Source organism: Canis lupus, chromosome 31 (assembly GCF_003254725.2).
Source record: "Canis lupus dingo isolate Sandy chromosome 31, ASM325472v2, whole genome shotgun sequence".
Classification (NCBI taxonomy): Eukaryota; Metazoa; Chordata; class Mammalia; order Carnivora; family Canidae; genus Canis; species Canis lupus.
In genome coordinates this window covers 36,671,040-36,697,065 of record NC_064273.1, presented here as the reverse complement: position 1 = coordinate 36,697,065, position 26,026 = coordinate 36,671,040, and the positions used below count along the sequence as shown (strand labels likewise).

Sequence of the window (26,026 nt, the reverse complement as noted above, 5' to 3'; positions counted from 1 at the left end):
GCGCATGCTTTCCATCTGCTCATATTTTACAAAGCCCAGCCAATCCCTTATTTATAAATTTATAAAAAAAACTTATTTATAAACTTTATTCGTCTTATAAATACGCTGTTCATCTGTTTGTGAATGGGGACTGAACTTTTTGAATATTGAAACCGATCTGAATATTGTATTTTGGAATCATGTTTTTCTACCTGAAATCTTAAAAATATGGTTGATGAAAATTCTATAATGTACTGGAAATGTTATGGTTGCATCACGGTGAGCCGGTGTTCTGCTACGCAGCGTCTAGCCCCTCCACTGAACGTGGGGATGCTGTCCTCACCCTCCCACCCGTGGCCCTCACTCTTTGGCTGCACATATGAGCTCTCCTGTGGTCTGCACATGTCATGGTTCGGTCTCAGAAAAGATTAGGTTTTCACAGTAACAACATCTAGCACTTCTTTTCACATTAAGTAATCTAAACTTGTCAGTAACAATTACCTGAACTCTGTGGCAAGTACATTAATCAAATTGCTCTTAACTGGTTTTTATAATAACTTATTAATATAAATTAGCAACTCCACTGAAATACTAACTGAACCCCAAATAATTATGAATACTATATTTTTCTATTAGTAAAAACTATTAGTATTATTAAGCACATGTAAGTACCATATTCATGATGTGAGTTTTCCATTTTGTCAAGTTAGATTTCACATATTTATTATGTATGAAGATTAAATTTTGAATTAAGTCCCGTTTGTAAAATTAACTAAGAAAAGGGAGTTTCTGTAAGTCTTCGTTACATTTTCCTTCCCTGTGTCTGTAGAGAACTGTCACATGGCAGCTGCTCTTTCTTCTGAACTCTGCCATTTTTAAGACTCTGATGCCCAAATCCTGTATCAACCTTTGTGTTTTTAAGTTGCAGTGTTGAATTCATTTGTGGACAAAAAAGATATTATAATTATATGATTATACACCATCCAACTAAAAGTAATCTTTGAAAGATTCAACAAAAATCTTTTTTTTTAATTTCCTTATTATTTATTTGTTTATTTTCATTATTTATTTTTAAAGTAAGCTTTACGCCCAACACGGAGCTTGAACCCACAACCCTGAGATCGAGAGTTGCTCTACTAAGCCAGCCAGGTGCTCCAATAATCTTTTTTTTTTTTCTTTTCTTTTTTTTTAGAATAAGCATTATAACAATACTGTAGAGTGTTTCAATGCAGGAAAAAAAAAAAAAGACCAGTCAGTGCTGTATTACCAAAGCAACTGAAATCCTTGACATCTGTAAATGAGGATGTGACAATGTGGTTTCCCTTTGACCACAATTAACCTCTTAGAGCTAAAAATATCCACTCACCTACAGAGCCAGTCCCGTCAATGATGGCAGTCACAGTGGCGAGGGCGTGGGAGTTCCCCTTGAGACTTTTGTGTGTGCCCTAGAAGAGAGCAAAGAGCAAACGTGAGCAAAGAGCAAACCTCTTGCACCATCAGTGAGAAACAAGCCTGCGCCTCCTTACAGCAATTTACTCGAATAACTTGGCAAAGCAATTCAAAGCATGGGGTGTTTTCCATCCGAAAAATTAAACTCTGCTCCATTCCAAACTTACTTTGGAAAGATACACAAAGTTTAAGGGTTTTCAACAGTAAGAAATCATCAGAAATATCTGTCCAAACATATTCTGCTTTAAAGAACTCTCAGAATGTTCCCTTAAGCAAATATTTACTCACAGCACACCACACTAGCCAATGTGGAAGATAAAGACACAGATGACACTCGTCCCTGTCCCTGAGCCGTGCCAGCATCAACGCCCACTTCCACATTCCCGTGAGGGGCTTTCCGTGACAACATGCCAGATGGCTCTGCAGTACCCGAAAACCAGTTCACGGCAAATGCCAGGGACGATGGGGAAGAGGGCAGGCCCCAAGGGGCTGATGTGAGGGTCACCAAGTCCTAAATGACAACCCATCAGGAGCTCTGGTTCTCAAAAAGCAATACATGTAAGCTTGAGAGAAAGCAGCACACACTGAGGACAATAAAAGAAAACAATTAACGGGAGATACAGTGCTTGGAAGCCTAAAACTACACAAATAAACCCAGGCCTGTAGCAACAGATGCTCGTGTGTGTGTACACAGAAGTATACAAAATAAAGCACACACACAAAGCGATAATCACCCGTAAGCCACATTTTCTGGAGTCTCTGTTGTCTGATCCCACGGGGCAGATTAGGGGTCTGGTGTGGGGCCTTCTAGAATTTTCTGTGCCTCGTGCAAACAGGAGTGTGGGGACTCCCTCAGCACAAACGGGGGGCCCGCTGCTGGAGGTCTGCGGCCCGGTGGACTCCCCGGCACCCCTCCCTCTGCTCCTCTCTGCTGACCTGTCAGGGCAGGGCCTCTGGCCGTCTTGGGCGTGAAAAGGCCTGGGTGCTGAGGACAGTGCACTGAGCCGCTGGGCAGGTGCCCTGCCCTGAGAGGAGGGGTATAAGGGGTAGGGGGCAGGTGCGGGGCCCACCGTGGTGTGGGGTCCGTAGCCACACGGGCTGGCCGTGGTTTCCCAGCAGGAGAATGAGCGAGTGGTTGGAGAATTCTGGGTCTGGTTCTGGGAGGACTCTAGAGAGGTGCAGGAGGGAAGCCATGTCCCTGCAGGCCAGGAAAGTTCCAGGGGCCTCAGGAGCCCGTCGGGGAGGCCGGACCAGAGGCCTGAGGAGGTGGCCACCCTGCCTACGAGACTACAAGCCACCTCTGGGGGACTGCTTATGAATTTAAACAAGCTTTTAATTTTAGAGTAATCCTGGGTGCACAGACGCGCCCTGCACCCACCTTCCCTGGGTCGCAGCGGATGCTGCTGGCTCTATCTGCCACAATTAAGGCCCAGCATGGATGCGCTAGGATTACCTATCACGTGGGTTCTTATCTAACGTCTACTTTGGTCTCTTTCTGTCCAGGACACCACACGATGTGCGGCCATCACATCCCCTTGGGCTCCCCCTGGCTGTGACAGTCCTCATACGTCCCCAGTTTCTGATGATGCCAAAGCCTGGAGTGGGACGTCCCCACGCTGGGATGTGTGGGATGCTCTGCTCATGATGACACTGGGCTGGGGGTCTGGGAGGGAGGCCACAGGTGACGTGCCATCTCCGTGGGACATGTCCTGGGTGCATGCTGTCACACGCACTGCCACTGTCGGCGCTGACCTTGGTTCCCTAGCGGGGGTGTCTATCAGGTCTCTCCTGCAGACCTTGAGAGACCTCTCCCCTTGAGAGGAAGTCGCTGTGTGCAGCCCACACCTAAGGAGAGTGAGGTGTATTCCCTTCTCCGAGGATAGAGTACCCACAGAAATTCTTTTATGGAGGGGATTTGTATCTTTTCTCCCATTTATTTAGGGAAAAGACTTTTTAAAGAGGATTTTGTATCTTGGAGCCTGGTTCCCTATAGACAGTGGCATCTGATGACTGTGTCAACTGACCCTCGTGTCAGGTGGATGCGGGTGGCCCTGCCTCCAAGGGGTCCAAGGCCACCTTGTCAGCAGCCCCTTCCTCCGGGAAGAGTGGGTCAGTGGTCCCCGTGGACCCCAAGGCCGACCAGCAGGGGGCCAGGCACAGAGGGTGGCAGCTAGAGGGTAGAGCCGACCCCACTGGGGCTCAGATCTGGGCCTCCAGGGCGGGCTTGGGGGTGCACGTTCACCAGCCCCTGGGGTTAGGCAAGGGTAGCACCGCAGGCTGGCTTCTGACCTGGGGCCTCACATGAGCCCCCTCCCCTGGGCTCGGCACCATCGTGGATGAATGGAGGGGGCAGCGCCGCTCTGCACTGGCTTCAGAAGACTCTTAAAAAAGCATGGCTATCAGTCATAGGCAGAAAGCTGCTTCTACATAGACACGTTTTTTTTTTTTTTTTTTTTTTTAATTTATGATAGTCTCACAGAGAGAGAGAGAGAGAGAGGCAGAGACATAGGCAGAGGGAGAAGCAGGCTCCATGCACCAGGAGCCCGATGTGGGATTCGATCCCCGGTCTCCAGGATCGCGCCCTGGGCCAAAGGCAGGCGCCAAACCGCTGCGCCACCCAGGGATCCCCCATAGACACCGTTTTACTAAGAGTGACCACCTCTGTCGAGAACGGCAGAGATGACCTGCGCCTGCCTTGGCTCGGTGCTGAGACGGGTGGCCACTCACCAGGTCGGCGGAGACGGCGGTCGTGATCAGGGCGTACGGCCCGCTGACCAGGGCCCCGCTGAGCAGCAGCATGGCTGTGGGAACCAGAAACCAGAAGGACAGATTTAGTACTAAACAGTGGCCTCTGGGAGAGCCCCTGAGGCCTCAGCCACTCGTAGGGGAGCAGCCTGGTGCCACGCATGGGTGGGGAGTGGGGAGTGGTGACCGCTGGGCCACGCGTGGTGAGCATCTTCCTTTAAACCTGCCTGGGTATAGTGTGGAAGTCCTGTCACACTCCCCCGAAGGCTCTGGACGGGTCTGGAGGACCTGGTACTACTCCCATTTCCTTGACCCTCAATGGGCGGCAGCTGTCGACGCCCCAGGAACGAGCTGGAACCCCGGTGTCCCGAGCTTGGACGTGCCCTGGGGGTGCCAGTGCTCCCTGTCATCATGCCGGCTGTGTGCTAACACCAGCCACAGCCTTCTCTGCCACAGGGAGGGCTCTCTCAGTGCCCGCTGGTGGCAGCCCCCGTGGGGAACCCGGAGACCCAGCCCAGCTCCCGAGGACAGAACACGCTGATTTCTGAAACGCGTGTTTCTACACCGTCCTTCAGGCTCACTCTCCTAACCTAGCCTCTGGTTCACTCTGTGCAGAAGCTTCTGGACCCACGGGTCACAGGAAACCCCATGGTCCTCGCATCAGCAACCTGCCTTCTGGATAACTTCTAACGGGATCCCACACAGCCTGCTTCCTTCCCAATCGGCGCTGCCAGCTTGTTAAGACAGAAACAATATTTACCAAGTGTCAGAGCCATAATCGGATAGTGCTGCTTGCAGGACGTTAAAAATAGCCCTCCAGTGTCATGCAACTGCTCTCAGAATGGCAGCTGACGGATGCCAGCTGGGAGTCCGTCCCCTGCCCGGCCTGTCCTCACCCGCCAAGGGTGCGGGACTCGGGCTGCTGCGGCCCTGCCCGCTGCCTGCCGGGGGCACATGGCTCCTCTGAGGGCCTCCTCCCGGCCCCGGGGCAGGTGGCCTGTGCTCTCAGACCTGCGGATGGGCAGGTCTCACTGCGGGCGCAGGCGTCCCACCAGGGGAGGGACACGGGACTATTTTAGCCATGCCATATGCTCAGTGACACCAGCCAAGTGCCTCTGTGTTGATGTTTTACTTTGTTTCATCAAGCTGTGTAGACGAGCACCGAGTATGGAAGAAGGAAGGCCTCATAGACTCACCGATAGTGGCTTCTAGGCCCATTTTGCTGATGGTGGAGAATATGTAGAGCTGCCACGGGTATAAAAAGAGAACTGGTTACTCCAGGAAGCTGAAGACTGCCCAGGAGGCTGTCCTTCTGAGAAGCCAGGCCGGGGGTTCTCAGGCAGCCAACCCGAGAGTGAAGATGCCCTGGAGTCCCCAGCCTCCTGCCCCCCATGCAGGTTCTGGTGGCACCTCCCACTCTCTGGGGGGTGGACGGCTGATGGATGGGGCTGGGGGTGGGGCGGCTCTCCCCGGGCTCACTCTGAACAGCCGTCCCCCTCCCTGAACAGATGTAGCTGCTCAAGGAGGTCCTGCGCTGGGGCCACACTGACGCTTCTTCAGCAAAGGTTCTATGAGGGTCTTTGTTGGGCTGCGTCCCAGGCTCCAGGGTGCCTGGCAGCTAGGCCTGTTCTGGGGACACAGCCCAGCAGGGTGGCAGACGGGCAGGTGCTTACGATGGGAGATGATGAGTAACTGCATTAGTCCCATTATTATCGTTACTGTTACGCAGCACTGAGTGGGAAACCCTCACATTCACTCCGTGAGGGGGCACTACTGGCGCCCTCGTTTCTCTGATGAGGAAACAGGCCCAGAGAGAGAAGGTCACCCGCCCAAGGACATGTGCCATCAAATGCATGAAAAGCTGGAGTACACAGCGCCACAGTGGGCAGGGTCAGCACGGCCTGGGGAGGTCGGGCATCCTAAAGGCTGAGCAGGGCCTGTATGGGGAGGACAGGGATAGAGCACCTCACAGGGAGCCAGGGATGAGTGAAGAGGTGGCTCATCAACATGCTGAGGCCATGGGAGGCGTCCAGGGGAGTGGGCTGGGAAGGCCCGGAGGGGTTTGGAGGGGTTTGGAGGCTATGGCCAGCATCCAGAAACCATGAGCCATGAACGTGGCTGAGTTCGGGCCAGATATGACCGTGTTTGCTGGTGGGGAGGGTGGCTGCTTCTGGAGACTCGGGGCCCACACAGGGCAGGGGTGCGGCGGGGCTGGGCTCACCGTCGGGGCCGCCAGCAGCAGCATCAGGCCGCAGGTGGAGGCCCTTTTTTCCAGTCGGTCTGAGATCACACCTGCCAGGATCCCACCTGCAATGCAGAGGGGCGAGTCCAGGGCTGCCTGGGTGCCCAGGGCAAGAGCCCATCCAGAGAAAGCAGACTACACAAGACAGCAGCAAGAAGAGAACCCTCTTCTCCACATCCCTGTCCACGTTCACCATGAGCAGGAGGCGCCTCAGTGAACCAGCCTCGTGGGGCTGTGGTCAGAGGTGGGTGACCCGGGGGCATATCCCAGTGAGACAGCAGGGCAAGTCGTGGGTCTGGTTCTAGGCTGGCCCCGAAGCCAAGCCCCTTCACTGCTGGGGCTCTGACATCTGCAGCCTACCCTGAGGCAGGTCCCTGCTTCCAGAGGAACACTGGTTCCAGGTGAGTCAGAGCCGGGACAGGGGACGGTGCCCCGGAGTGACGGCCATATATCCACTCGGGGGATGCAACATTTTGGGGAAACGCGTCCCTCTCAACAGTAAGGCAGCTGAGAGAGAACACAGGCCCAGGTGCACACCTACCCTTGGCAGTTTCCGTCTAAGTACCACAGGGAGGGAGGGACTCACCGAAGATCCCGCCCACGTCAAACAGGGTGGAGAGCTCCCCGGCTTGCCTGGCGTCAAGGTGATCTAACAAAACGACAAGTATCCCTGTGAGCAAGTCGCAGCCACGTAAGACCACACGTGGCACTCTTTTGTTTCCTAAGCATGGCTTACACGGAGGAGCAGCTGAGTCGACTCCACAGTTCACTATGTAGGTGGACGCGCAGAAAAGACGAAAGCCAAACACTCTTTAGCAAGAAATGAGGATTTGCCTGTCTCAGCCTAATTACCATCCCTCTGGTTCAGTGTCCCCCAGGGGTAGCTGTAGGTGGGGCACAGCACAGAAGGTGCTGGTGCAAAGAACTGCCTGGTGCAAAGGGGCTCTGGCACCACGGGAGTGCCACAGGACCCTGAGGTCCTCAATCTGGAAGGGACTGCGCCTCCTCGTACGGCAGAGGAGGAAGCCACGCTGGGCTCTGCGGGGGATTCAGCTTGGCCGGCACAGGAGAAGCGGGCTTCGGGGAGCATCTGGGACCACCGGTCAAATCCAGCCTTTCCTGGTGTCCTCAGTGGCACATTTTTTTGTTTTAATCACTGAGACTGGAAAAGCCAGCAATTCATGACTAGAGTCCTAAAAATGTCACCCCTTCTGCAATCACAGGGAACAGAAGAAAAAAGAAGGTATGATGCTTGTCTACACTGCATGTGGCTTGCCTGCCCTAATGGAGTCACTCGACAGGGAGCAGCTCCTTACTGCCCCCCTCTGTCCCACAGACTCTGCACCCCTAAGGTCAGGGGGCTCCCCTTACTGCCTCAACTGCTGTCCCTATGAAACTCAGCCTTCTTGCCTCAGGCTTATGGCCACCTCTGCTTGTCCTTACCACCACTGGGAACATGCGGTGTCGGGGCCCAGGGCAGGCTGCCCCAAGACAGGCCACTTTGGCATAAGGATTATCTTGAGTGAAGGAGTGCCTGGGTGGTTGTCAGCTATGCATCCGACTCTTGATTTAGGTTCAGGTCATGATCTCAGGGTTGTGAGATCGAGTCCTGTGTCAGGGTCTGCACTTGGTGCAGAGTCTGCTGGAGAGTCTCTCCCCTCTCCCTGCTCACGCTCTCTTTCCATAGAAGCTTCTTGTTGCCTCACTGTCTTTGGAATGCCCCGTCTGTGTGGGTTTCCCGTGTGCACACTATCAAATGTGATTTTCTCCTGGCATCTGTCTCATGGTATTTTGATTTTCAGTCTAGCTCAAAGGACCACAGGGCAGGGGAAGGCCTCCTCCCCGACAGCGGTCTGCACCCTCTGAACCCACACATTCCAAATCTCCCCTTGTCATCACGTTCTTGGGGACTCCGGTGTCCTTCCCTTCTCCTTGCAATCCCTGTTTTCTGGGCCCAGAGGCTCCAGGGCCCGCCCTGCCTGTCCGCCCCCAGCCATGGCTGCAGCCTCTGCACTCAAGCATCTTTTAAGAATGGCCGGTGCCAGGCAGCCCGGGTGGCTCAGTGGTTTAGCACGGCCTTCAGCCCAGGGTGTGGTCCCAGAGACCTGGGATCAAGTCCCACATCAGGCTCCCTGCATGGAATGGAGCCTGCTTCTCCCTCTGCCTGTGTCGTGCCTCTCTCTCTGTGTGTCTCTCATGAATAAATTAAATCTTAAAAAAAAAAAAAAGAATGGCCGGTGCCCCTCTCATCTTCCCCTCTGTGTCCCACACAGCACAGGGGTGCACGGTGCTCGTGGGCTGGTATGTTCCAACCTATCTACAGCTTCAGCCACAGCCGGACTTAGGATAAGGCCAGCTGTCAGCTGTCCCTAAAACTAGAGCCCATCTCCAAGGAGCAAGTTCCAGGTCAGATTACTCAGCATTTAAAATCTCAGATCCCCGGGCCTCCCCTCCTCATGGGAGGGTGTGACCTGAAGTTCTAGATTGAAATACAGGCTGCCCCAGATAGGAAGAGCCCCACGGAGCCTGCAGCCACAGCTGGAAAGGAACACGGGGTCCCTAAAGCTCCATCAAGGTTATTATCTGAGTTCTTTTTCTGCCTAAATTTTTCTACTAATCTAAACTATAGATTAGTGCACAACTTCCATATCTGAGTTTTCTTTTTGCCCATATTTTTCTACTAATCTACACTGTTTGTTCCAAAATATGTTTCAAATCATCATGCATCACGGGCACCATTTCCTTCCCAGACTACAGAAACCTGCACATAAAAGGGAGTCCAGATCACGGCCACTGCACGGACTTCACACCGGTGCTTCCAGCAACAGGTACTCACCCACATTGGTGATGTACAGTGGAAGCCAGAAGAGGAAAGTGTAGCTGACCAACTTCGCAAACAGCAAACACAGAGAGAACTCGATCACACCCTGAAAAAGAGCGAGCCAGTCTTTACCCCAAATGTGTACTCAGCAGGTTTACTTAAAGGTGCAACAGAATTATGAGTTACTCATTCCCCTAAGAACAGCTGGCACCTCTGGGCTTGTGGCACCGGCAGATGCTGCCGGCAGAGGACAGGATGCCGCCCAGGGAAGGGAGAGGACCGGCCCACGGCCACTCCGGCAGCACGTCCTCCCTTTGCAGATTGACACCCAAAGTCTTGATGTCAGATCAGAGTCCCTAAAAGTACGCACTGATTTGGTTCCCGCACCACGTTGCTCTGGAAACTTAGCGGCTAGAGTTCTCAGAGCATGCCTGGAGGGCCACCTGGTCACCGCGCACTTGGTCCTCTCTCCCCTTGCCAGAAACTGCTGCAAACAACGCAGCAGCCGACACGCACGGGACAGGCCTTCTGATGGGCCCACACCTGCGCCCGCAGCCTGCCTGCTCCCCACAAAGCAGAGTGCTGGGAAGACTCCAGGGAGAGATGTAGGTCGCAAAAGGGACGCCGGGGCCTGCCATCTGATGGCGACTGTGAGAGTCCTGTGTTCTACTTGAGCTCTACTTTTACAAAGATGTGGCCTCACGGGACAGCCATTCCAGATGTCATTGGGAGGTCTGGGTGAGAAACAGGGTGTGACACTAAGGGTCACGCTATGTGCGCACAGGAACACCCACCAAACTAGGCAGGGAACACAATTCTCAACGTGCGTGATTCTGGAATTACCCGTGTTAGTGTTTCACAGGGGCCAGGCCGGGATGAGCATGCGCGCAGGGCTGACGGCACGAGGACCATGCACCCGGAGCGGTGCCCACTGCTGTCCTGAGTGACCCCGTGTAATCCCCAGAAGAGTATTACACCAGTCACAGAGCCCCACTGCCCACGAGGCAACAGAGGCTCAGAGTGGCTGACACACTTGCCTGGGACACCCAGCGTGCCGGCGGCAGGGCCAGGTCACGATGCCACTTCAGTCTGCAGCGATGTGCACCCCACCTTCTGCCGAGCGGCGCAGGGCAAAGTTACTAGCTGTTATTAACAATTTTAAAAGTAGCTTTTGGGGATCCCTGGGTGGCTCAGCAGTTTATGGCCTGCCTTTGGCCCAGGGTGTGATCCCAGAGTCCCGGGATCGAGTCCTGCATCAGGCTCCCTGCATGGAGCCTGCCTCTCCCTCTGCCTGTGTCTCTGCCTCTCTCTCTGTGTCTCTAACGAATAAATAAAATATATATATATTTTTTAAGTAGCTTTTTATTTAAAAGCAGCCTGGCCCACATCCTCAGTGACTCTGGGAGTCCCGGCCTGGCCTTCCACGTTCCCCACTGGCCGGACGCCCAGCTTCATCTGGGTGCTGCCAGTACTTTCTGTTCTCAAGCAGAAGTCTCCGGAGTGCTTTCATTTCTGTGATGTCATTCTAAGGTCCTGGGTGTACTGTTTGTGTTTCCAGCCTCACCCATTCGCCAAAGGGCCTCTGGGCCTGCGCTCCCTCTGCCCTTTCTCTGCCCTTTCTCTGTGAGGGCCCGCACCAGTGGGGCCACTCTCCTCATGTGAGAGATCTGCGGCAGCTCCTTGCATGTCCCACCCGAGGGCAGGAGCCCAGATGTTTCTAGGTGTGGTCTATGAGGCCAGCAACAGCACAGGCCTGGACATCCTACCCCACGGGGGCAGTGTGTGCGATCTCCCCTCTCCACCTGCTTCTGCCCTGGGCTCGGCCTTCATCGCCTGCCATGGCTCGCCGTGTTAGAATACATCTTCCACGTGTCCTTTGGGAGGCCCCCAGATTCTCTGAGGGAGCCTGTGAATTTAATACAAGAAAATCTAAAGCAACGAGAAATGTCACCACTGCCTGTGTAAAAACCTCTGGCTGGACCTCCTTCCCGCCCTGATCCCATACCAGCATGCCGGCCAGCAGGTGCTACGTGAGCCTGTTAGCCCGGAGCTGGGGCCCACTGCCCGACCACGGACCAGCACCCTCATCTTTACACCAGTGCACAAGTGCAGTCTGCAGACCATCGGCTTTGTGTGTCCAGGGGCCTCGGTCTTCTCCCTTGGCTCTGCATGCTCGCCCCCTTACTCCTCCTGTTGGCACCTACAGCTCACACAGACCAGCTCTGTTCTCCTACAAGCGCTTTAAAGGGTAGAGAAGATCGAGTGGCCGCTTGCACACCACAGAGCAGAACTCGGGACAGCACCTCCCAGGGGCTCACCCTCGGGGTCTTCAGGGGCCTGGGAGGGGGAGCACCGGGGAGAAGAGGGGGCCCGGGGCACAGGCTTGCTGCCTCCAGATGTTCCAGTTTTCTGAGTGGAAGTGTGAAGCCCTAGTTGTCTATGAACTCGGTGACCTTCTACATGGAGGCAACCGACTTTGAAAAATTGAAAGCAGTGTGAGGCAAACACAGCCTGCAGCCTTCCCCAGGCCCCAGCCCGCCTGTTGGCAACTTCTGGGTTATGCCGTAGAGTCCTAACCCGGGGATTATCTAACCACGGATTTCTTTTTTTAAGCTCGATCGTCCGCAGCGGGCACAAGGGCCCCTTTCTGAAACCCCTCCCAGGCAGGCGTACTCACGGGGATCTTCAAGGCTCCGGTGAAGCTGATGGCGGCCATGCCGCCCCCGCTGTCGGCGGGGAGGACGACGATGTGGTTCTGGTGGACGGGGTGCTTCCCGTCCGAAAGCAGCAAGCATTGCATCTCGGGGTCCTGGAGGCGAAGCCCATTGGAAAGAGGAAAGAGAGAGAAGGTGTTACCAGGGAGGGCGTCTGGCTGAGCAAGGCCAGAAGTCCCGAGGAGGACGCCGCGCCACTAGGTCTTCGGGGCATCCTGCGTGAGCTTCTCACCAGGTCTTTGCCTTCTAATCCCAAGCACCGAAGTGTCTTTAAGAAATACTAACTAAAAACATGCAAAATCCTTTGACCCAGCCATCTGGAAATCTATTTCTGAAAGATCAAGTGGAAAAATACCAAGAACCATAGGAAAAAACAAATACTTGCAGATTCATTACTTTCAAATGAATTGATACCTAAGTGTAGTTACCAATACACTATTTTAATGAGATATTCTATTTTTTAAATTTTAATTCCTGTATAGTTAACATATAGTTTCAGGTATACAATAAAGTGATTCGTCACATACATACAACGCCCGGTGCTCATCACAACAGGTGCACTCCTTATTAACCACCACCTATTTCCCCGATCTCCCTGCCCACCCCCCCTCTCCTGACCACCAGTGTGTTCTCTAGAGTTAAGAGTCTGTTTCTTGGTTTATCTCTTTTTTCCCCCTTTGCTCTTTTGTTTTCTTTAATTCCACATGGGTGAGGTCAATATGGTATTTTTCTTTCTCTATTTTGCTTAGCATGATACCCTCTAGTTCCATCCATGTTACTGCAGATGGCAAAATGTCATTCTTTTTTTGTGGTTGAACAATATTCCTACACACACACCTCACTTCTCCTTACTCTGTTCATCTACCAATGGATACTTGTGCTGCTTCCATACCTTGGCGACTGTAAATACTGTTATAAACATCAGGGTGCATGTATCCTTTTGAATTAGCACATTTGTGTTTTCTGGGGGTAAAGAGTAACGTGATTGCTATACTCTAAGGCAGCTCAATTTTTACCTTTCTGAGGACCCTCCATACTGTTCTCCAGAGCGGCTGCACCAGCTTGCACCCCCACCAATAGTGCAAGAGGGTTCCCCTTTCTCCACATCCTCACCAACACCTGTCGTTTCCTGTCTTGTTAATTTTAGCCGTTCTGACAGGTGTGAGGTGGCTTCTCATTGTGGTTTTGACTTGCATTTCCCTTATGATGAGTGATGTTGAACATCTTTGCACATGTCCTTTGGCCGTCTGGATGTTGGAGAAATGTCTGTTCATGTCTTCTGCCCAGTTTTTACTTAGATTGCTTTTTTGGTATTGAAGTGTGTAAGCTCTTCATACATTTTGGATACTAACCCTTTACCAGATGTGTCATTTACAAATATTTTCTCCCATTCCATAGGTTGCCTTTCAGTTTTGTTGTTTCTTTCTCTGTCTGAAAGTTTTTTATTTTGAGAAGTCTTAATAATTTTTGTTCATTTTTGCTTTTATTTCCCTTGCTTCAGGAGACATATCTAGAAACACGCTGCTATGGCTGAAGTCAGAGACATTACTGCCTATGCTCTCCTCTAGGATTTCTATGGTTTCAGGTCTAGGACAGGTGTTTATAAACACTAAGCAGGCTCTCCAGTGGGTGGCATGCAACCAGATAAAGAGAAAACACAAAACAGATCCTGCTCAGTTAAGAGAAGAGCATCTCTAGCCCAGAGCAGGAATTGCATACAGAAACCCGCCTGGCCCTCTCTGGTTCTGTAAGGCCCTCCTGGGCCACTTGCTGGGCTGGTTGGGAAGCCCCAGATCCGGCCCTTCAGCTCTCTAAGCAAGCTTGATCTTTGTTGGAAAGGGCCTCCTGCCCACACCCACTCATCTTTATGCACAGGCTGGAGGGGTGGGGGGCTCCAGCTACCAAATTCCAGTCCTCTGCAGTGTCTGGAGGAGACAAAGGGAAAGTGGGAAGTCACGGTGGGTTTTCCAAAACAAACCAGGGGAACAACGCTGAGTCCTTACAGAGCCAGAGGCCCACTGGGTGGACCAGGTCATGGGATGCTGTGCATCAAGGACCCTATAGGATCTAAGAGCACCTGTGGGAGCCCTTGGTGGGGGGCAGGGCTTCTTCAGCCAGGGCGCCCCACTCCTGGGTGTAGGAGTCAGAGAGCAAAAAGGTTCCATCCACTACAACACAGACACACACACACACACACACACACACACACACACACACACAGGGCAGGGGGAGGGGAAGCATGTAATAATGCACTAACCTAAATGTGATAAGCCCATGCCACCCACTGTGCTGCCTGCGGCTATGCTGTGCTGAAAGGTCCCCCCTAGAGATCTGTGGATTCCCACTGTGTGCCTTGGGGAATCACCTCTAGTATTTAAACATCCACTCAGTGCCCATTGTTTGTTGAGCCACAGCCAATCAAAAGATCCTCAGAGAAGCCAAGGATGGGCAATGACTCATGACTACAAAGTGACAAATTCTGACCATCCACAAGCCAATCATCATAAAGACCTGAAGGATGGAAGAGGGTCCTCCTGGCTCCATGAACGCCAGAGCCTCTTCCTCTTCCCTTATACTTGTTTCCTCACCCACTCCTTTCCTTATGCATTTCCTCATGAAGTTGTTCAGAGTCAGGCCTGGCACAGAAGCGGTGGCAATGAAGGGGCTGGCTGACACTGAACTCTGAGCCTAGGGGATCTGAGCTGGGTCATTCTGGGAAAGGGGACACCAGGATGTCCTGCCGAAATTGGAGGACTCCTTTCTGGTGACCCGGGAGCCACCTCCAGTGAATGAGCCCTTCCTGCCACGTGAGAGATACGGGACCCAAACCAGCTTGGTCATGGGCACGTCAAGGTCAGCCTGTGGTGTGGCCAGGCCTGAAGAAACAAGACTTGCCAGGGCCTGTCAATGTGTAACAGTCTCTCTGGTGATATGTTAGTCAATAGGCTTTTGCAGGACAGGAAGGGGAAGAGGGAAGTTACACTCAGAAGACAGAGCTGGCTGTACTGCTCGTGCTGGGCTGCAACACAGGGCCCGGGGTCTTGCCTCAAAGGAAAAGGTAAGTCTTCAGTAGCAATCGGGGGAGTTACAGCCATTTGGACATTGATTAACTCCTGATGCTGCGGATCCAGTATCTGCGTTCCTCTGAGGTTCCTGTGGGGAGTCCCAAGCCCTGCTGTGAGGGGCAGAGCCCTGAGGACAGAGTCTGTGCTGTGTAAGGAGAGTCTCTCCCTGTGCTTGGTCTCTCCAGCGTCCCAGGAGAAGGCAGCCATCAAGAAGTGGGCCTCACCCCAGGCCCCACCAGTGCCTGGATCCGGCACTTCTTTCCTCCAGAAAGAAACGTGTCCTGTTTAAGACACCCAGTCTAGGGTATTTTTGCCAAGACATCCAATTTTTTAAATGCAAACTCAACAGTGAGGAGAGAGTTGAGCGCATTCCAATTGAATCTCCCTAAATTCCAAGAACCAAGATGTACGAAACATCATTTTTCCCTTTCCTGTTGTATCAACCACCACAAGTAAGTTTCCTTGGGCAGAAAAGAAAAACAAAAGTAAGGAGTCCATTCGGTACACTTATCCTTTAGGCTATTTGACTTAGAAAAGCTTGTAATTTTAAGAAGTCAAACTAAATCCGAGATGCCCCTGTGGCTCAATGCGGCCTGTGAAGCAGAGCCCCATGAAATACTGCTCGGGAGTCTCCTGAAAGGGAAGGGGTGGCAGCGCTGCCTCAGTTTCCTTGTCTGGAATGTGGAAGTGGCAGGTTGGAGGCCTGGGAGATGACTATGTTACTCGCTGGGCCCACCTCCCATGCCCAGCCCTCCCTGTGCATCCTTTGAATCCCTCTGGCCCAGGTCGGTGCAGACCCCGGCCTCTCCTCCTCCACAGCTCTACCCAAGCCACCTGCTAAAGGACGGATCCCAAGACTGGGCCTGCACCAGAGCCTGCTTACCCCCTCCCTCTGGACTCCTCGACTTAGCTGCTGTGGGAAACTGCTGGTTTCCATCTGCACCCCACCCCTGCCCCCCAGAATGGGAGTCCATGGGAGCAAGGGACGCTGCCGCAGATGATCCGGGTGTGACCTGACCTGGGACCCTGAATACTGGAAACAGTCGTAGAATGAGTGCATCACTTTCAAAGTTGACTAGAAACTTAAAGTCCAGCTTGCAGCCCAAAGAAATCGCACGAGGCAGACTCAGACTGTGCAGAGGAACTCCGAGACTCAGGTTTGTCACGAGGCAGGGCTCTGATTTCTGCGCAGCAGCAGGGCTGGTCCAACTCACCAGAGACTTGTTCTTGTCCATGAAGATCTGCTTCTGCAGTCTGACTCTCTGCGTGCCGTTCTCACAACCCTTCGGCTGCGGGGAGACAAAAGGAGAATTTAGCAATCACTGATCCGACAGCCGGCAGCCACAACCAACGGCACCGAAGTGAGGGTGCTCTGTGCTGTCCTCGCAAAACAGCTGCCGAGGGCAAGTAAGACACACAATTAAAATAAAACAAAGGGCTGAGGGGCCCGGGTGGCTCAGTCGGTTAAGTGTCCGACTCTTGGTTTTGGCTCAGGTCATGATCTCAGGGTTGTAGGATTGAGCCCCACGTAGGGCTCTGCGCTCAACAAGGAGTCCACTGTAGAGCCCCTCTCCCTTGCCCCTCCCGCTCCTGCTCTCTCTCTCTCTCTCAAATAAATAAAAATACATAAAACAAAGGGCTAACTGGAGGCTCTAGACCCTCAGATCAAGGATGTTTAAAGAAGATCCTTCCTGGAAGAATGATCCAAGATTGAGGTGAAAGGACTTATGAAGCCGCTAATCGTGGCAACTTCACTTTCATGTCTTCATGAACTTCACCTTCATGGCTTTGACATTTTTGAATGACCCTGAAAGGAAAGGCCTGTAGAAATAATATCGGGCCATATTTTTCTCCAACCTCCTGGGTCAGCAGGTGGATCAGAAGGCAGATTGTGTGCGTGCAGGGGACGCGTGGACGTCTCTGAGTGCGGCCGCTGGGCCGGCTGTTAGGGTTAATTCACAGCACAGCTAAACACTAATCCGTTTAAGTTTTGAAACTGAAATTCATGCTCATGGCAGGAAAATAGCTTTTAAACTACTATAAAATATCAACTATGTTTTTTTTTTTAAACGTGGACTGTAACCTTCCTGAAGGCAGTGTTTTTTTTTCTTTTTAAAAAATTTTTATTTATTTATGATAGTCACACAGAGAGAGAGAGAGAGAGAGAGAGGCAGAGACACAGGCAGAGGGAGAAGCAGGCTCCATGCACCAGGAGCCCGACGTGGGATTTGATTCCGGGTCTCCAGGATCGCGCCCTGGGCCAAAGGCAGGTGCTAAACCAGCTGCGCCACCCAGGGATCCCAAGGCAGTGCATTTTCAAAACTGATTCTTCATTTATTTTTTTGAAGAAGGTGCCAGAACCCTTCTTTTCAAATTAATTTTGCTCAAAAGCTCCAAGTGTGAACAAATGGACCAAAACCTCTCCTCCTGCATCATGGCAGGTGCTGTTTGGGGAGCGGCGGCCTGCGGGGAGAGCAAGAGGAGGTCCTGCCCTGGGGCTGCCCTGAGTGGGGAGACCAGCAGAGAGGGGCAAATGAACTTTATGCAGGGAAAAATGGGGAGCTGTGGGGAGGGTGTCAAGTCAGTGACATGCCCTGACTCCTGTTTCAAGAAAGTCTGCCCAGGAGGAGCAAAGGTCAACTGCCTGGGGAGGCTCAGAGGAGAGACTCGGTGCCCCGGGCCCCAGTGGTGGAGGGAACATCCCGCGTGGTGAGGAGGACACTCTGGGTTTGGCCTGCCCACAGTGAGGACAGGGGATTCCCGAATGAGAAGGAATGCTGGGGCTCAGCAAGTCTATGGGGTAGAGAGAGATTATTCCAGTTGTGACTCGTCTGAGACCCTGTGGGGATGGCAGGCGCACAGCGGCATGAGTGACGGGGAGCTCAGCGTGGAGGCCCTGCTGGGACTCCACACAGGGAGGTGCTGGCCACCAGGGCCTCCGTAGATCTCTGCAGGGAGGGTGTGGATGGGTGCTAGGGCATCTGGGGGTCTGGCAGAGATGTGGGGCCAGCAAAGCACTCAGTGTGGCCACGGCTGGACTGTCATGGGAGGCCTGGGACAGCTTGGCATCTGCAGGCCTGAGAAAGGGGGCACTTCATGGGAGAGGGAAAAATCACATCTGAGTGGGAAAAATTGGAGAGGGACACAAACCATGAGAGACTCTTAAGTCTGGGAAACAAAGGGTTGTGGAAGGGGAGGTGGGTGGGGGGATAGGGTGACTGGGTGATGGGCACTGAGGGGGGCACTTGTTGGGATGAGCACTGGGGGTCATACTATGTGGCAAATCGAATTTAAATAAAAAAAATCACATCAGCACCAGCAACAGGCCAAGTGGGACAGGGCCAGAGGCTGACTACATGTGGCCAGATGATGTTGCTGGGCCTGTGATGGTCTGTTTTTTGTTTTTTTAAAGATTTTATTTATTTATTTGATAGAGACAGAGAGTGCATCAGTAGGTGGAGGGGCAGAGAGAGAGGGAGAAGCAGATGCCCTGCTGAGCAGGGAGCCCATCCCAGGACCCCAGGATCATGACTTGAGCTCACCAACGGAGCCCCCAGGTGCCCTATGGCCGGCTGTTTGGGTGGGACAGTGCAGGCCTGAGGAAAGGAGAGAAGCCCTGCCAGTGCAGTGAGGGAGGGGATGCCCCAGGGGTCTGCTCTAAGGCAAGCGGGGAACCGGGCAGGAGCGAGGGCCACGCAGGTTTCATCCAAGGTGGGGACGCCAGCTGCTGGGAGCAACGCAGGGAAGAGGGAGCGCGGAGACGCAGGAGCAGGTTGACGGAGGAGCAAGTTCCTCGCGGCCACAACAGGGCAGGCCCGGCCTCACGTCAGCCTTCTGGGGACACCGCCACCCAGACTGCACCCCGTTCCCGCTGTGGTCACGATGGGCCCTTCTCCAGCACTGCCTGTATTGTGAGGGCAGGCCCCATGCCCACACTTGTCACCCACAGACACCGCACAGACTGGACCAGGCTGGTGACAGTCCTCAGACACCGGCCGACGGCACACTGTCCCAGAGGACACGAGGAGCCGAGGGGGTCCTTACCGCCACCAGGGAGGAGGAGCAGGCGATGTCCTTTGGATCTGAAACATCAAAGGGGGACAGCGGTGAACCCAGGCCCGGGCGTGTCCACCACCCAAGACATTAAAACGAGACCCATCTGATACTTGACTAAGTGAGCAAGGGTTTCAGGAAAAGACGATGCCCGTGGCAGCACCCTGCCACGCACCCCGCACGCCCCTCCTTCAGTCCCCGGGACACACGCTGGGTGAAGGGAGCCCCGGCAAAGGCAGACCATCGTGCGTGTGTAAAGGGCTTTGCACTATGGGAAAGATTTCACACGGGACAAGTACAAATGCGCAGAGGGTGTGTACACGACGATGACGAGCCACAGGAGGTACGTTTAAGGGCAAGGGTGCTCTGAGCCTGCACTGGGTTCTCTCTGGTCGCAGACACCCATGCACGGGAGCCCGGGCTCCAGCAGGCCGGGGAGCCCCAAGGCTACAGGGACGCCTCCTACTGTGAGGCCAGCCAGTGGCGCTGCCGCCAGGGGGGTCGCTGCGAGCACAGGGCAGCGCTTGTCAAGGCCGCGTGCACAGAGAAGCCCCTCCTGACCACGGCTGCGGGGAGACGGGTGCATGGTGGGGGAAGGGGGCTCCCCAGAGAGTGCGACATCGGAGCAGAGAGGCCTACTTGGGGGTCCCCCTGCTGAGAGGTACGGGGTGGACGAGGCAAGTCTGGTCTGCACGCCAGAGTGAGGGGGCCACGAGCCCCGTTGACTTCCTCATGGCTCCTTTTGGGGGACCCTATCACGGGCTCTGGGGTCCCAGGCAGGAAAGAGAAGGGCCTGGAACACAGGGGTGCATCCGCCTCTTCTCCCCTAGATGCTCGGGCCCAGGAGGGAAGGCGAGGAGGCTGGGGGCTGCGGCAGACGCAGAGCGAGGGAGTGAGGAGAGGCTGCGGTTAGGGGCCAGTGCGTGTCCCACCAGCAGCGGCCAGTCGCCCACTTTCCACCGTGTGGCAGGGGGAGGCTCGCACGGGGGAAAGATGGTGGCTGAGAAGTCACGGACGGGTGGTATTTCTCAGATGCTTTTTAAGAAAAGAGTTCCCACGGCCCCAGAGAATACTGTTCAAGTCCCTGGGCTCTAGGGAACCCAGGCTGGAGAAGCAGACTTCAGGAGAACCCACGCTCCCCCCGCAGGAAGACGGCTTTCAAACACATGTCGTCTCTGTGAGAAGAGACAGTGTTTATAACCCATAAAGTTTGTTTTTTAAAAATTATCACCTAAGTGAAAATTTTTTTTTAATTGAATCCATAAGAACACATCCCACGGACCCAGGGGTCCATGGCCAAAGTCTGAATGGGTGACCAGGCACCTGGTTACGCCCCAGCTTCAGCACTTCCTGTGTGACCTACAGCCCCGAGCCTGGAGACTTTGCCCTGGAAATCCACGAGATAACACCGCACTGAGCCTGGCACAGCGTCTGGGACACGGAAGCACTTGCTACGTGCTGGCCGCCTCCCCCCACGAGAATGTCCTCGCGAGGACGTGGAAGAAGGGCCACAGGGCACGTGCTCCCTGATTACTCGGAGAGTCTGAAAGGTGTGTGAACTCCAGTGCAAATAACAAGTAAACCTCAGATCTTAATACAAGAGGGTAGATGCCAACACTCGTGGGAGCACACAGTGGAGACGGGCTCAGAGGAAGACCCCCGGTGGGAAGGCAGAGAAATGCCAGGGTCAGGTGCCCATGAGCCCCATGAGCCTGGCGCTGGGGAGCAGCCCCCGCAGAAGCCAGGGGAGGAGAGCAAGTAGCCAAGGGTGGGGGGAATAGGGACCGCTGATCCCAGGACACGAGCCGTCCAAGGCAGCGCTGGGGGACGCTGGGTGAGGGCAGGGGCCAGGTGACGAGAAAAACCTGGTGGCCCTGGGCTCTGGAGGAACCTGCATGCATTGAGACACCTGCCCCAGACCACGAAAAGTGGGAGGAGAAGGTCAGGGGTGGGGGGCCGGGAAGGAGGGAGGAGGCACTGCAGGTGGTGCCCTGAAGGGGGACAGGGGAGCCACTGAGGATCTCGTGTCACCTGGAGCGTCCGTACTACCAATGGCCGGACATACAGACTCTCGGCACAAATCCACCCACAGCCCCGGGAATGTGACTGGGGGTGGGGGTGGTGGGGGGAAGGGGAGACAAGCTCCGAGTCCAGGCCTCACCTCACAGCACCCGCCCCGCCCACCCAGTCTCCCACCAGGGTCAGCACCCTGCCTTTCCCCGCAGGTCAAGGGGAACCCACGGAGCAGAGGCGCAGCGCGGGTGTGCAGGTGCGCATCTGTCCCCCACGCAGTAACAGCGGCCTCCCGGGACAGCCTCACACGTGCGGTCCCCTGGCCTCAAGGCCTGCTGGGCGGGGGAAGCTGAGGGATGGTGCTTCTGCCCCACAGTGACCGGGGCCGAGAGGCAGTGCTCCAGGGTCCCTGTGGGAACTGGACGGGGACCCCAACAAGACAGGGTGGGAAGGCAGCTCCAGGAGACCCTGGGGGGACCCTCCGCCGTGGCCCACCCCGTCGGAAGCCACAGGAGTGGGGCAGCTCGGTGGGAAGGAGGCTCTCGTTCGATCACAGAAGACGAACCGCAGCTTCCTTGTTCCTGGGAGCCGAGCCCTGAGCGGAGGACGAGGCCCTGCCCGGGAAACCAAGCTGACGGGTCTCGGTGCTCAGATCCCGGCCCGGCCGGCAAACAAGCTCACGTCTGTCTCCTGCCACACACCCCATCCCTCACCGCATTTCCTCTTTCCCCCATAACCAATCATCGGTAGAGGAAGAGAAGAAAAGGTACCGTGGATTCTCGACCCGGGGCAGGACACACCTGGGGCCCCCTGCACACGAGCAAAGAGGCGTGCATTGTTCTCCAGCTGACTAATGCCTAAGGGACACGCTGAGCGCCCTGGTGCCAGGAAGCCAGCCTAGAGAACAGGTGCCACCAGGGACCTTGCCTGGAACTCTGGGCCACCCCGGCCCTGCTGACGTGCCACAGCTGGCTATGGTGGTAAGTGGGCTCAACGGTCCCAGCCGTCTCATAGCTCACCTCACAGATGGCCCCCGGAGGACATGGTGACAGTGGGGTGAGCAGCCCTACCCCTCCCTGCTCGCCCTAGTGGACCATGGCCTCCCCTCACAGACGGAGGCTGGCCCGCAGCCTCACATCTGCACGGGTAGACAGCGGTCACTTTAAAATGGAAAGGTTTGCTTCAGCAACAGGGAAAGAGAAGCGAGAAGAGGAGTCAAACAGTCCTTAACGTCCTGGACGAAGCTGGCAGCTCGGAGCACAAAGCTGAAGCTGCCATGAATGCCCGGCACGGATGGCGTAACTGGGCTCCTGGGCATCCCGACCCGGGAGGGAACAGTAGGGAGCCGTCTAGCACTGTGTGGTGTTATTTTGCTTTTAGCCAAATTAAGGAAGCAAATGCCCAATACAACTCCTCAGAGCAGCTCACGGGATTAGAAGAGCAGAGCAGTGCTGGCTTGGGGTAATTGCCAGGAATCTCTGTCCTGCCAGATTTCTATTCTGAAAGTTAATGTCCAATCCAATTAAATCACAAGTTTGGTATTGAGTCTAGAACGGAACAAAGAATCTGATTTTCTGGTAGCACGCTCCCCACCTGCTCAGGATATACGGTCTTGAGTCATGCAATGATTTTATCATGTTGTCTCAGACCTATCTATCAGAAGGCAAACAAGCTGGTGAGATATGAGTTTGTGGGAGCGAGACGGGTGAGCAGGTGCAGCCATGTGGGCTGGGCGCTGCACCCCTGGGGGTGAGCGACGTGGCAGGTCTCCGGGAGACGTGACACTCCCAGCACAAGGCAAACCGTGCACACCTGAGAAAACAAAAGCCGGCAGCACCAGGGGAGAAACAGCTCATGGGAGAAGTCTACACCTGAAGAAGGACGCCTACCTGGCAAGGGGAGAGCCAGGGCGACCCTGGGCCCGCACTGGACGAATGTGGCCCATTCTCTTAGCAACTTGCCCCCCGAACCTCTCCTGGGGCGTCCTCCCCAAGGCCGCGTGTACTTACGTTCGATGAGAAACAGAAAGCACACTATCCCCATGGCTGCCACGATGGCCCCGGGAACGATGAAGGACAGGCCCCAGCATGTGGACACCCAGTAGCCAGCAATCAAGGAGCCCAGGATGTTGCCCACCGAGGTGTGGGAATTCCAGACCCCCATAATCAAGCCTCGCCTGTAACACAACACAAGATGGCAAAGGACATTGAGAAGCTTCAGTGGGTCGGCAGGTGTAGGATGGACGGTGCCCAGGATGTGTAAGAGGTGACCTGGAAATCGGCAGGAGTGTGGATGCCGCTCCCGCAAGGCGTTTTTATTTTACCCCAGGCTGAATAACCGCACCTCTCTCCCAGGGCTTGGTGACTTCACGCTTACAGAGAGGAAAGAAACCTTTCCCTGAACGTCGTGGAAGGCCCCAGCTTTAAATTCGTGCTTCCATAATCCAATCATTTGAGGAAATATCTCATTATCAGGACCCACCCGATGAATGAATTGGGAGAACCTGAATGAGGTTCGGGTGATCAGTTCAGGTCAGCCATGCAGAAGGACAGACTCGCCCCAATCATGACACGGTGGGGGGTGCCTCTCTGGGGAGGAAGGCCCAAGTTCCACAAGTTTCAATCACCTTCCTTCACAAAATAGTGAAAGTGACTTCTTCTGCAGGATGTCTAAAGAATAACTAAACAGAAGGTGATCTGGATTTCAAAAATAGGGCACCTGGGTGGCTCAGTCAGTTAAAGCGTCTGCCTTCAGCTCAGGTCATGAGATCAAGTCCCCACGTCGGGCTCCCTGCTCAGTGGAAAGTCTGCTTCTCCCTCTGCCCTTCCCTCCTGCTTGTGATCTCTCTCTCTCAAATAAATGAAATCTTAAAAACAAAAACAAAAACCTCAAAAAATAAATGCTACTGGGAGTGGAGCCACCTCTGCTCACCTTCCTTTTCCAAACCAGTTGCTGAGGCAGGTGACGACGCTGGGCCAGCCGGTGGTCTGCACCAGTCCGTTGATGATCTGTGACAGAGGGGAAAGAGGGCTCACCGCTGGCGGAAGAGGGTGTGTGAGCCCCGTCTTCAGGCCAGGCTCCCAAAAGCTCACTTGTCTCTGTTCCTTGCAAGTTTGGGAGCACAGCTGGGACTCCCACTACAAGGCAGCACACACGCTCTGATGTGAGCCTCAACAGCCAAAGATGAGTTTTAAACTACACACACGAGTGTGTGCATGTGTGTGTAATTACAAAAGTAACCGAGTCCAGTGAAACTCGCAGACCACACGTTTCACTTGTATCCTGACCCCCTGTAGGGGGACCGGATGGACCCCGTGCCCAGGGAAAGCATTTCTCCACTTTCCAAGAGTATTCTGAGCTTAGGCTCTAAGTACAGGGGTCAGGAAGGGCAGCAGGTTGGCTTCAGTCTCAGGAGTGGGGACGGCCAGCTCAGGATGACATGGGAGACCAGGTCCACCAGGGCACCCCCTCCCACTCGGGAGTCGGGGGGCTGCAGGTCTGGCCCCGGGCTTCAGCCCGGCCTGCCTTCCATCCAGGAACACGCCGGGACTCCGGCGAACTGTTCATTCCTTCCCTCTAATTTTCCATTTTATTACAAAGTGTGAATCACTGTTGTAATTAAAACAGCCAAACTTTTTCAAGTCCTGTGGCGACATTTTAAAAAGCAAATTACACAGGATTTGCTTTGATGATCTCAGTGCACCCCCCAGGCTATGCGGAGAGCCTCAGAGGCCAAGTCAGTACGTCTTGCACTTGTAGCTGGTACCTCCCTGGGGGTGTGCGGAGCCAGGGCTGCAAGAAGGACGGGGCCCAGCTGGACGGACAGAGCCTCACGGCCTGGCCTCTACTCCCCTCGGAGCCCCGGGAGGCTCTCTCCTTTCCTCCCCGCTGACCACCTGCAGGCGCGTCATCCTGCCAGCAGCTGCAGAGTCCTCCCTCCCTCCTACCCCCGCCACACCTCGAGTCCCCACAACACGAGAGGTCAAATGCATCATAGGACACCACATCCCAAAGTCTTCCACACAGAGGCGGAAGGGCTCCCCACGCTGGGGTGCTGATGGGGGGCGGAGGTTCTTGAAGAGGCAAACTCCTGGGATGAAGGGGGCCTCAGAGCTCCTGCCAGGACGGAGTGGAACAGAAGTGGCACTTCCTATGGAGTGCAGACGGCAGACAGGACACGCTGCTGCCCCCACCCTGCAGCTTCCTCCCGTGGCAGGGGTGGGACCTGCAGCACAAACACCCAGTTGGATTCATCACAGAAACCCTGTCCACGGGGAGCCACGGACCCGGCCCTTACCTGAGTTACCACGTAGAATCCAAAACTGTGGATATTGTAGAAATAGCCCAACCCAAACAGGGCAGTGAAAGCGCCACTGGACAGCATCCCAAACGTGAGATAATACCGAATGGGCAGGCGTTCCCCTATGATGCCGCTGGGGACGGAGAAAAAAGAAGCCAACGTGAGAAACGAGGAGACCAACACACCCCTGATGTGAAGGGCCCATGATCTCTCCGGATGTTTCCACGCTGTTCTTGGAGTTTCCAGAATTCGAATGCACTACAGTTTCTAGGAAGATTTCATCACAACTGTCTCCAGTAGAGCACTTATTAACCAGAAATTGGCAACGGGCAACATCTTTTAAGACTTTATTGCTGGTAAGAGCCACTGACTGTCCATAATAAACCTCAAACACTGTGACCTGCATGTGATGGCTGGCAATTAAGATCACCAAAATCTTGGGGCGCCTGGGTGACTCAGTGAGTTGAGCGTCTGACTCTTGGTTTTGGCTCAGGTCATGGGCTCAGGGGTGTGAGACTGAGCCCTTGAGTCTGGCTTCCTGCTTGGTGGGGAGTCGGCTTGTGCCCCCACCCCTCCGCTCTGCCCTGTTCTGTGAAATGGATAAATAAAATCTTAAAAAAAAAAAAAGAACCCACAAACTTGTCC

At 54.4% G+C, this 26,026-nt stretch overlaps 1 protein-coding gene across 5 annotated transcripts in view; it reads right to left on the bottom strand.

Moving 5' to 3' along the window:
- SLC37A1 (solute carrier family 37 member 1) overlaps window positions 1-26,026 on the bottom strand; it is a 74,165-nt gene that overhangs the window by 10,271 nt on the left and 37,868 nt on the right. For all 5 annotated transcript variants that reach the window (XM_035709396.2, XM_025462069.3, XM_025462070.3 and 2 more), the window contains exons 6-17: window positions 25,379-25,514; window positions 24,013-24,089; window positions 23,091-23,257; window positions 19,060-19,097; window positions 16,230-16,304; window positions 11,914-12,045; window positions 9,252-9,342; window positions 7,002-7,064; window positions 6,395-6,480; window positions 5,370-5,418; window positions 4,156-4,229; window positions 1,346-1,424 (exon numbers count right to left, since the gene is read on the bottom strand). In XM_035709396.2, the coding sequence (XP_035565289.2) occupies window positions 1,346-1,424; window positions 4,156-4,229; window positions 5,370-5,418; window positions 6,395-6,480; window positions 7,002-7,064; window positions 9,252-9,342; window positions 11,914-12,045; window positions 16,230-16,304; window positions 19,060-19,097; window positions 23,091-23,257; window positions 24,013-24,089; window positions 25,379-25,514 (1,067 nt within the window). The remainder of the gene's footprint in view (window positions 1-1,345; window positions 1,425-4,155; window positions 4,230-5,369; window positions 5,419-6,394; window positions 6,481-7,001; window positions 7,065-9,251; window positions 9,343-11,913; window positions 12,046-16,229; window positions 16,305-19,059; window positions 19,098-23,090; window positions 23,258-24,012; window positions 24,090-25,378; window positions 25,515-26,026) is intronic.